Here is a 12,091-nt window from a genome sequence, read left to right as displayed (position 1 = left end):
GAACACAAGATCTAAACAATGCTCATCAAAGCGTTGCTAAATTGCGTAGACTTCTATTGTGGAACTCGAAAATCAAACAATGCACACAAAGCTTTGCTTAAATTGCATAGACTTCTATTGTGGAACTAAAGAGATAAACAATACTCATCAAAGCTTTGCTATATTGCATAGACTTCTATTGTAGCAAGAATGAAACAACGCTCATCAAAGCATTGCTTAAAGTGCATACACTTCTATTGTGGAACTAAAGAATTAAACAATGCTCATCAAATCTTTGCTAAATTGCAAAGGCTACTTCTATTATGGAATTCATTAAACAATGCTCATCAATGCTTTGCTAAATTGCATAGACTTCCAATGTGGAACTCAAGAATGAAATAATGCTCATCAAAGCTTTGCTAAATTGCATAGACTTCGTGGAACTAATAAATCAAACAATGCTCATCAAAGCTTTTCTTATATTGCGTAGACTTCTAATGTGGAACTCAAGAATTAAACGATGCTCATTATAGCTTTGCTACATTGGATACACTTCTATTGTGGAACTCAAGAATATAGCAATGCTCATCAAAACTATGCTAAATTACAAAGGCTACTTCTATTGTGCAACTCTTGAATTAACCAATGCTCATCAAAACTATGCTAAATTACGAAGGCTACTTCTATTGTGCAACTCTAGAATTAAACAATGCTCATCAAAGCATTTCTAAATTGCATAGACTTATAATGTGGAACTCAAGAATGAAACAATGCTCATCAAAGCTTTTTTGTAATTGCACTGACTTTTATTATGGAACTCAAGAATTAAACAAGGCTCATCAAACTTATTCTAAATTACGAAGGCTACTTCTATTGTGCAACTCTAGAATTAAACAATGCTCATCAAAACATTCTTAAATTCCATAGACTTCTAATGTGGAACTCAAGAATGAAGCAATGCTCATCAAAGCTTTGCTTAAATTGCACAGACTTTTATTGTGGAACACAAGAATTAAACAACGGTCATCAAAGCTTTGCTAAATTGCGAAGACTACTTCTATTGTGGAACCCAAGAATTAAACTATGCTCATCAAAGCTTTGCTAAATTGCATAGACTTATAATGTGGAACTCAAGAATGAAACAATCCTCATCAAAGCTTTGTTTAAAGTGTATACATTTCTATTGTTGAGCTCAACAATTAAACAATGCTCATCAATGCTTTGTTAAATTGCATAGACCTCTAATGTGGAACCCAAGAATGAAACAATGCTCGTCAAAGCTTTGCTAAATTGCAAAGACTTCTATTGTGGAACTCAAGAATCAAACAGTGTTCATCAAAGACTTGCTTAAATTGCATAGACTTCTATTGTGGAGCTCAAGAATTAAACGATGCTTATCAAAGCTTTGGTAAATTGCATAGACTTCTATTATGGAACTCAAGTATTAAACAATGATCATCAAAGCTTTGCTAAGTTACATATACTTCTATTGTGGAACTCAAGATTTAAACAATCCTCATCAATGATTTGCTTAAATTGCATAGAATTCTATTGTGGAACACAAGATCTAAACAATGCTCATCAAAGCGTTGCTAAATTGCGTAGACTTCTATTGTGGAACTCGAAAATTAAACAATGCACACAAAGCTTTGCTTAAATTGCATAGACTTCTATTGTGGAACTCAAGAGATAAACAATACTCATCAAAGCTTTGCTATATTTCATAGACTTCTATTGTAGCACGAATGAAACAACGCTCATCAAAGCTTTGCTTAAAGTGCATACACTTCTATTGTGGAACTAAAGAATTAAACAATGCTCATCAAATCTTTGCTAAATTGCAAAGGTTACTTCTATTATGGAATTCATTAAACAATGCTCATCAATGCTTTGCTAAATTGCATAGACTTCCAATGTGGAACTCAAGAATGAAATAATGCTCATCAAAGCTTTGCTAAATTGCATAGACTTCGTGGAACTAATAAATCAAACAATGCTCATCAAAGCTTTTCTTATATTGCGTAGACTTCTAATGTGGAACTCAAGAATTAAACGATGCTCATTATAGCTTTGCTACATTGGATACACTTCTATTGTGGAACTCAAGAATATAGCAATGCTCATCAAAACTATGCTAAATTACAAAGGCTACTTCTATTGTGCAACTCTTGAATTAACCAATGCTCATCAAAACTATGCTAAATTACGAAGGCTACTTCTATTGTGCAACTCTAGAATTAAACAATGCTCATCAAAGCATTTCTAAATTGCATAGACTTATAATGTGGAACTCAAGAATGAAACAATGCTCATCAAAGCTTTTCTGTAATTGCACTGACTTTTATTATGGAACTCAAGAATTAAACAAGGTGATCCATGCATGGATCATGAAAGCCCAAAATGTGATGGATTAGTGATTACTAGTGGGCTAGAAGGTGGTTTGGGCTCAATGGTTGGGTTGTGCATGGTAACCCACAAATTGAATTAGGGTTGCGTGAAGACTAGGGCAACATTTTTAAGGCTTCATAAGTGCTAAAAACGTTACTATTTGCTTCATAAAGCCTCCTAGCCGTTTTTGACACTCTTTGGTGGATTAGGGTTACACTTTAATGCTTATGATGACTCCTTAATGCTTCTTATGGCTCCTTAATGAAGCATAGCCGTTTTTTTTTCATTCACAAGTCTCATGGACGTTTTTTTTGTGTTCTTTCAAGAGTTACCTTAATTTCTATTTACTAGTTTTAATGAATAATTGGTTGGTTGGCTTGTAACCACCAAATTTGTAATAAAGGCTTCATATAAAGCCAAATTATGCATGGAAAAAGTAATAGACGAATTTTTAAGAAAAAAAGCCTTTGTTCAATTGGAATTATTGTTATAATTCACGAATTATCTTGTTAGGACGTGTTCTTGACTTGATACGAACTCAATCCAATAGGTCTTGGATTGTTTTCACCGGTATACAACTTAATAGGTCTTGAGTTGTTACTAATCTATCCAATTCTTTCCATTCACATATCATTCGTGGTTACTATTCTCTCTTAATTTACCTAAACACCACCCTACTCACCAAATCAAGCCCATACACGCATCATAAGTGGTATCAGAGCGCATAATGGATTTTGATGATCCGGAGTTCCTACAAAATCTTCGTGAAGCATTAAGAAACATCCAAGAAGGTGGAAATCGAAGGCAACCCCGCCGTGGTGAACATAGGGTTGTGGAAGAATTCAAGGTGTCTGAATTGCCTGAATTTGTTGGTGGAACTGATCCTGAACGCTACTTGGAGTGGGAAAGGAAGATTGAAAGAATGTTCGAGTTCAAAGAAGTGGATGATGAAAAAAGCTGCAAGTATGCCATTCTCAAGCTAAGTGGTGGTGCTTCATTGTGGTTTGAAGGGCTTAAGGCCAAGAGAACCCGTGAAGGCAAAGAAAAAATTTGTTCTTGGCTTTCTCTAAAACGAAAGCTAAGAAAGAGATATGTTCCTTCTACTCATAGAATTGCCACTTACAAGAAGATTGCTGATTTGAGGCAAGGAAAAATGAGTGTTGGAGAATACATTGATGAATTTGAGAAGTTGTCCTTGATGGGGGATATTGAAGAAATTGAAGAACAAAAAATGACTCGTTTTCTAAAAGGGTTGAACTACAACATTGCCAATGTTGTGGAGTTATATCCTTATGCTGATTTTGGAACTCTTTGTGGTTTGTGTTTGAAGTTGGAGGGGCAGGCCAAAGCACGTTATGGTGGGAGTTCAAGTTCAAGTCTCGAAAATCCCAAGTCAAAGTCATGGTCCAAGCCCGAGTCTAGCAATAGACAAAATTCTGTTTCTACTCCTTCTGGTTCTAGTAGTGTTCCCGTTGCTCCTAAACTTACTAGTGGTACCAAAGAAACTAGTTTGGCGAAAATTAGATGTTTCAAGTGTCAAGGTTTTGGTCATTACCAAAATGCTTGTCCAAACAAAAGGGTGGTGACTTTAAGGGAGGCCATTGAATGTCGTGAAGAGTTGGAGGAAGAAGAGAGGTTGGCGGGTATTTTTTATGATACACAACAAGAAGAGGAAGAAGAGGAGGAGGTAGAGTATGAAGCACCGGTGTATGATACAGTTTTGGTGCTTAGAACCCTTAAAACTCAAGGGGTTCAAACCGTGGCTGATATGGATCAACGAGACCAATTGTTTCACACCAAATGTTTGGTTAGAAACAAGTGGTGTAGTTTGATTATTGATGGTGGAAGTTGTACTAATGTTGCTTCTAATGAAATGGTGATCAAATTGGGTTTGTCTACTACAAACCACCCAAAACCATATGTTCTTCATTGGTTGGATGATGGAAGCAAAATAAAGGTGACAAAACAGGTTAGAGTTGGTCTAACCATGGGGTCTTATGAAGATGAAGTGTTGTGTGATGTTATTCCTATGGATGCATGTCATATTTTGTTGGGGCGTCCTTGGCAATTTGATAGGGACGTGTTACATAGAGGGAGGAGCAATGAATATGAGTTGAAACACAATAATAAAAAAATTGTGTTAAAACCCATGTCCCCAACGGCCATAAGGTCCATGAATTCTAAACAAGTAAAAAAACCTAATCTTTCTATGTTTGCTAGTGAAAGGGAGGTGGAGCAAGTTCTTGACAAAGGTGATGTTATCTACATGCTTGTGGCCAAAGAGCATGCAAAGGTGGAGAAGATGGTGCATGGAGAAAACGCTATTGCTGATTTGCTTTTGGAGTTTCAAGATGTGTTTCCAAGCGAATTACCACCGGGTTTGCCTCCAATCCGTGGTATCGAACACCAAATTGACCTTATTCCGGGTGCTCCTTTGCCCAATAAAGCCGCCTATAGATGTAATCCGGAGGTGACAAAAGAGTTGCAAAAACAAATTGATGAACTCATGAAAATGGGTTATGTTCGTGAAAGCCTAAGTCCTTGTGCTGTTCCAGTTTTGTTGGTTCCAAAAAAAGATGGTTCTTGGAGGATGTGTGTTGATAGTAGGGCCGTTAATAACATCACCATAAAATACCGATTTCCTATTCCTAGAATTGATGATTTGTTGGACGAGTTGCATGGTTCTATTGTGTTCTCAAAAATTGATTTGAGAAGTGGTTACCATCAAATTCGTATGCGTGAAGGGGATGAATGGAAAACAGCCTTTAAAACTAAACATGGCTTGTATGAATGGACCGTGATGCCTTTCGGTCTAACTAATGCACCTAGCACTTTCATGCGACTAATGAATGAAGTGCTAAAATCTTTTTTGGGCAGGTTTGTGGTTGTGTACCTTGATGATATCTTGGTATATAGCAAGAGCTTGGAGGATCATTTGGTGCACTTAAAACAGGTTTTCGAGACGCTTAGAGCTCAAAAACTCTATGGGAAGCAAGAAAAATGTTCGTTTTTGGTGGAAGAAGTGGCATTTTTGGGTTTTGTGGTGTCAAGAAATGGCGTGTCCGTGGACCCATCCAAGACTGAAGCAATCAAGTCATGGCCTATTCCTACTAATATTTCTGAAGTTAGATCATTTCATGGTCTTGCTTCTTTCTATAGAAGATTTGTTCGTGATTTTAGCACCATTGCAAGTCCCATAACAGGTTGTTTGAAGAAAGGAGTCTTTGCATGGGGAGAAGAAGCTCAAAAGGCATTTGAGAAACTCAAGGCATTGTTGTGTGATGCTCCTATTTTGGCTCTTCCTGATTTTTCTCAACCATTTGAAGTGGAGTGTGATGCAAGTGGAGTTGGTATTGGGGCTGTTTTGATCCAATCCAAACGTCCTATTGCTTATTTTTCTGAAAAGTTGGGTGGTGCTCGTTTGAATTATTGCACTTATGATAAGGAGTTTTATGCTATTGTCCGTGCTTTAGATCATTGGAGTCATTATTTGCGTGCAAATCATTTTATTTTGCATTCTGATCATGAATCCTTAAAGTACATCAATGGGCAACAAAAGTTGAGCACAAGACATGCAAAGTGGGTGGAGTTCTTGCAATCCTTTCATTTCTCATGCAAATACAAGGATGGTAGAAGCAATGTGGTGGCTGATGCACTCTCGAGGCGTTACTCGTTGTTGGTGACTTTGGATGTTCGTTTCTTGGGATTTGAAACTCTAAAGGACCATTATCAATCTGATATGGACTTTGGAGATATGTTTTTGAAATGTGCAGGTGGTCCTAATGGTGAATTTGTGATTCAAGATGGCTTTCTATTCAAAGGCAATCGCCTTTGTGTCCCAAAACATGCAATACGGGAGTTGTTGATTCGTGAAGCTCATGGCGGTGGTTTGGCTGGTCATTTTGGCATTACCAAAACTTTGCAGGTGCTTAAAGAACATTTCTTTTGGCCGAAGATGTTGGGGGATGTAACCAACATAGTGGGCAAGTGTGTTACATGTCATATGGCAAAAACAACTTTCAAGCATGGTGTTTACACTCCTTTGCCGGTTCCTATTCGTCCTTGGGAAGATGTGTCCATGGATTTCATTATGGCTTTGCCTAGAACTCAAAGGGGGAAGGATTCCATTATGGTGGTGGTGGATAGGTTTTCAAAAATGGCTCACTTTGTGCCATGTCATAAAACAAATGATGCCTCTAACGTGGCTGATTTGTACTTTAAAGAGGTGGTTCGTTTGCATGGTATTCCTAAAACAATTGTTTCTGATAGGGATTCCAAGTTTCTAAGTTACTTTTGGAACACTTTGTGGAGGAAAGTCGGTACTAAGTTACTTTTTAGTACATCCCATCATCCACAAACGGATGGGCAAACGGAGGTGACTAATAGAACTTTGGGTGCTTTGTTGAGAGGGTTGGTTAGCAAAACTCAAAAAGATTGGGACATCAAACTTGCACATGCTGAATTTGCCTATAATCGTTCTCCTACTTATGCTACAGGTCACTCTCCTTTTGAGGTGGTGTATGGTGTGAATCCTTACATGCCTTTGGATTTGATTCCATTGCCAAAGGATGAATTGGTTCACAAGGATGCTAATGACAAGTTGAAGGCTATGATGAAACTACACCAACAAGTTCGTGAGAAGATTGAAGCCGTGAATGAGTTGTACAAACAGAAGTCCAACAAGCATAGGAAACCACGTGTCTTTCAAGATGGTGACTTGGTGTGGGTGTATATGAGGAAAGAACGTTTTCCTAACAAAAGGAAAAACAAGTTGATGCCAAGAGCTGAAGGTCCTTACATAGTGGTGTCACGTGTCAATGATAATGCTTATAAGGTAGATTTGGGAGGAGACCATGGAGTGCATGCTACCTTTAATGTGGGAGATCTTTCACCTTATCTTGATGATGATGGACTTGATGAATTGAGGTCAATTCCTTTCAAAGGGGGAGGGGATGATCCATGCATGGATCATGAAAGCCCAAAATGTGATGGATTAGTGATTACTAGTGGGCTAGAAGGTGGTTTGGGCTCAATGGTTGGGTTGTGCATGGTAACCCACAAATTGAATTAGGGTTGCATGAAGACTAGGGCAACATTTTTAAGGCTTCATAAGTGCTAAAAACGTTACTATTTGCTTCATAAAGCCTCCTAGCCGTTTTTGACACTCTTTGGTGGATTAGGGTTACACTTTAATGCTTATGATGACTCCTTAATGCTTCTTATGGCTCCTTAATGAAGCATAGCCGTTTTTTTTTCATTCACAAGTCTCATGGACGTTTTTTTTGTGTTCTTTCAAGAGTTACCTTAATTTCTATTTACTAGTTTTAATGAATAATTGGTTGGTTGGCTTGTAACCACCAAATTTGTAATAAAGGCTTCATATAAAGCCAAATTATGCATGGAAAAAGTAATAGACGAATTTTTAAGAAAAAAAGCCTTTGTTCAATTGGAATTATTGTTATAATTCACGAATTATCTTGTTAGGACGTGTTCTTGACTTGATACGAACTCAATCCAATAGGTCTTGGATTGTTTTCACCGGTATACAACTTAATAGGTCTTGAGTTGTTACTAATCTATCCAATTCTTTCCATTCACATATCATTCGTGGTTACTATTCTCTCTTAATTTACCTAAACACCACCCTACTCACCAAATCAAGCCCATACACGCATCACAAGGCTCATCAAACTTATACTAAATTACGAAGGCTACTTCTATTGTGCAACTCTAGAATTAAACAATGCTCATCAAAACATTCTTAAATTCCATAGACTTCTAATGTGGAACTCAAGAATGAAGCAATGCTCATCAAAGCTTTGCTTAAATTGCACAGACTTTTATTGTGGAACACAAGAATTAAACAACGGTCATCAAAGCTTTGCTAAATTGCGAAGACTACTTCTATTGTGGAACCCAAGAATTAAACTATGCTCATCAAAGCTTTGCTAAATTGCATAGACTTATAATGTGGAACTCAAGAATGAAACAATCCTCATCAAAGCTTTGTTTAAAGTGTATACATTTCTATTGTTGAGCTCAACAATTAAACAATGCTCATCAATGCTTTGTTAAATTGCATAGACCTCTAATGTGGAACCCAAGAATGAAACAATGCTCGTCAAAGCTTTGCTAAATTGCAAAGACTTCTATTGTGGAACTCAAGAATCAAACAGTGTTCATCAAAGACTTGCTTAAATTGCATAGACTTCTATTGTGGAGCTCAAGAATTAAACGATGCTTATCAAAGCTTTGGTAAATTGCATAGACTTCTATTATGGAACTCAAGTATTAAACAATGATCATCAAAGCTTTGCTAAGTTACATATACTTCTATTGTGGAACTCAAGATTTAAACAATCCTCATCAATGATTTGCTTAAATTGCATAGAATTCTATTGTGGAACACAAGATCTAATCAATGCTCATCAAAGCGTTGCTAAATTGCGTAGACTTCTATTGTGGAACTCGAAAATTAAACAATGCACACAAAGCTTTGCTTAAATTGCATAGACTTCTATTGTGGAACTCAAGAGATAAACAATACTCATCAAAGCTTTGCTATATTGCATAGACTTCTATTGTAGCAAGAATGAAACAACGCTCATCAAAGCTTTGCTTAAAGTGCATACACTTCTATTGTGGAACTAAAGAATTAAACAATGCTCATCAAATCTTTGCTAAATTGCAAAGGTTACTTCTATTATGGAATTCATTAAACAATGCTCATCAATGCTTTGCTAAATTGCATAGACTTCCAATGTGGAACTCAAGAATGAAATAATGCTCATCAAAGCTTTGCTAAATTGCATAGACTTCGTGGAACTAATAAATCAAACAATGCTCATCAAAGCTTTTCTTATATTGCGTAGACTTCTAATGTGGAACTCAAGAATTAAACGATGCTCATTATAGCTTTGCTACATTGGATACACTTCTATTGTGGAACTCAAGAATATAGCAATGCTCATCAAAACTATGCTAAATTACAAAGGCTACTTCTATTGTGCAACTCTTGAATTAACCAATGCTCATCAAAACTATGCTAAATTACGAAGGCTACTTCTATTGTGCAACTCTAGAATTAAACAATGCTCATCAAAGCATTTCTAAATTGCATAGACTTATAATGTGGAACTCAAGAATGAAACAATGCTCATCAAAGCTTTTCTATAATTGCACTGACTTTTATTATGGAACTCAAGAATTAAACAAGGCTCATCAAACTTATACTAAACTACGAAGGCTACTTCTATTGTGCAACTCTAGAATTAAACAATGCTCATCAAACCATTCTTAAATTCCATAGACTTCTAATGTGGAACTCAAGAATGAAGCAATGCTCGTCAAAGCTTTGCTTAAATTGCACAGACTTTTATTTGGGAACACAAGAATTAAACAACGATCATCAAAGCTTTGCTAAATTGCGAAGACTACTTCTATTGTGGAACCCAAGAATTAAACTATGCTCATCAAAGCTTTGCTAAATTGCATAGACTTATAATGTGGAACTCAAGAATGAAACAATCCTCATCAAAGCTTTGTTTAACGTGTATACATTTCTATTGTTGAGCTCAACAATTAAACAATGCTCATCAATGCTTTGTTAAATTGCATAGACCTCTAATGTGGAACCCAAGAATGAAACAATGCTCGTCAAAGCTTTGCTAAATTGCAAAGACTTCTATTGTGGAACTCAAGAATCAAACAGTGTTCATCAAAGACTTGCTTAAATTGCATAGACTTCTGTTGTGGAGCTCAAGAATTAAACGATGCTTATCAAAGCTTTGGTAAATTGCATAGACTTCTATTATGGAACTCAAGTATTAAACAATGATCATCAAAGCTTTGCTAAGTTACATATACTTCTATTGTGGAACTCAATATTTAAACAATCCTCATCAATGATTTGCTTAAATTGCATAGAATTCTATTGTGGAACACAAGATCTAAACAATGCTCATCAAAGCGTTGCTAAATTGCGTAGACTTCTATTGTGGAACTCGAAAATTAAACAATGCACACAAAGCTTTGCTTAAATTGCATAGACTTCTATTGTGGAACTCAAGAGATAAACAATACTCATCAAAGCTTTGCTATATTGCATAGACTTCTATTGTAGCAAGAATGAAACAACGCTCATCAAAGCTTTGCTTAAAGTGCATACACTTCTATTGTGGAACTAAAGAATTAAACAATGCTCATCAAATCTTTGCTAAATTGCAAAGGTTACTTCTATTATGGAATTCATTAAACAATGCTCATCAATGCTTTGCTAAATTGCATAGACTTCCAATGTGGAACTCAAGAATGAAATAATGCTCATCAAAGCTTTGCTAAATTGCATAGACTTCGTGGAACTAATAAATCAAACAATGCTCATGAAAGCTTTTCTTATATTGCGTAGACTTCTAATGTGGAACTCAAGAATTAAACGATGCTCATTATAGCTTTGCTACATTGGATACACTTCTATTGTGGAACTCAAGAATATAGCAATGCTCATCAAAACTATGCTAAATTACAAAGGCTACTTCTATTGTGCAACTCTTGAATTAACCAATGCTCATCAAAACTATGCTAAATTACGAAGGCTACTTCTATTGTGCAACTCTAGAATTAAACAATGCTCATCAAAGCATTTCTAAATTGCATAGACTTATAATGTGGAACTCAAGAATGAAACAATGCTCATCAAAGCTTTTCTATAATTGCACTGACTTTTATTATGGAACTCAAGAATTAAACAAGGCTCATCAAACTTATACTAAATTACGAAGGCTACTTCTATTGTGCAACTCTAGAATTAAACAATGCTCATCAAAACATTCTTAAATTCCATAGACTTCTAATGTGGAACTCAAGAATGAAGCAATGCTCGTCAAAGCTTTGCTTAAATTGCACAGACTTTTATTTGGGAACACAAGAATTAAACAACGATCATCAAAGCTTTGCTAAATTGCGAAGACTACTTCTATTGTGGAACCCAAGAATTAAACTATGCTCATCAAAGCTTTGCTAAATTGCATAGACTTATAATGTGGAACTCAAGAATGAAACAATCCTCATCAAAGCTTTGTTTAACGTGTATACATTTCTATTGTTGAGCTCAACAATTAAACAATGCTCATCAATGCTTTGTTAAATTGCATAGACCTCTAATGTGGAACCCAAGAATGAAACAATGCTCGTCAAAGCTTTGCTAAATTGCAAAGACTTCTATTGTGGAACTCAAGAATCAAACAGTGTTCATCAAAGACTTGCTTAAATTGCATAGACTTCTGTTGTGGAGCTCAAGAATTAAACGATGCTTATCAAAGCTTTGGTAAATTGCATAGACTTCTATTATGGAACTCAAGTATTAAACAATGATCATCAAAGCTTTGCTAAGTTACATATACTTCTATTGTGGAACTCAATATTTAAACAATCCTCATCAATGATTTGCTTAAATTGCATAGAATTCTATTGTGGAACACAAGATCTAAACAATGCTCATCAAAGCGTTGCTAAATTGCGTAGACTTCTATTGTGGAACTCGAAAATTAAACAATGCACACAAAGCTTTGCTTAAATTGCATAGACTTCTATTGTGGAACTCAAGAGATAAACAATACTCATCAAAGCTTTGCTATATTGCATAGACTTCTATTGTAGCAAGAATGAAACAACGCTCATCAAAGCTTTGCTTAAAGTGCATACACTTCTATTGTGGAACTAAAGA

General features: G+C 36.0%; 1 protein-coding gene across 1 annotated transcript; it reads left to right on the top strand.

Moving 5' to 3' along the window:
• Positions 1-3,094: 3,094 nt before the first annotated feature.
• Positions 3,095-6,896, top strand: LOC145064565 (uncharacterized). Its single transcript, XM_079011989.1, has 2 exons — positions 3,095-6,292; positions 6,864-6,896. The coding sequence occupies exons 1-2, from the start codon at positions 3,095-3,097 to the stop codon at positions 6,894-6,896; spliced, it is 3,231 nt and encodes a 1,076-aa protein (XP_078868115.1).
• Positions 6,897-12,091: the final 5,195 nt, after the last annotated feature.

Source organism: Lactuca serriola, chromosome 1 (assembly GCF_051521515.1).
Source record: "Lactuca serriola cultivar US96UC23 chromosome 1, Lser_US96UC23_V15, whole genome shotgun sequence".
In the NCBI taxonomy this organism is placed as follows: Eukaryota; Viridiplantae; Streptophyta; class Magnoliopsida; order Asterales; family Asteraceae; genus Lactuca; species Lactuca serriola.
This window is presented reverse-complemented; position numbering and strand designations above follow the sequence as displayed.

Bases quoted from the DNA above. Each gene is read 5' to 3' on its own strand.
- LOC145064565 (XM_079011989.1), top strand. From the start codon at position 3,095: ATGGATTTTGATGATCCGGAGTTCCTACAAAATCTTCGTGAAGCATTA. The intron at 6,293-6,863 runs GTGCTTAAAGAA...CTTATGCTACAG, and splicing joins GCATTACCAAAACTTTGCAG to GTCACTCTCCTTTTGAGGTG.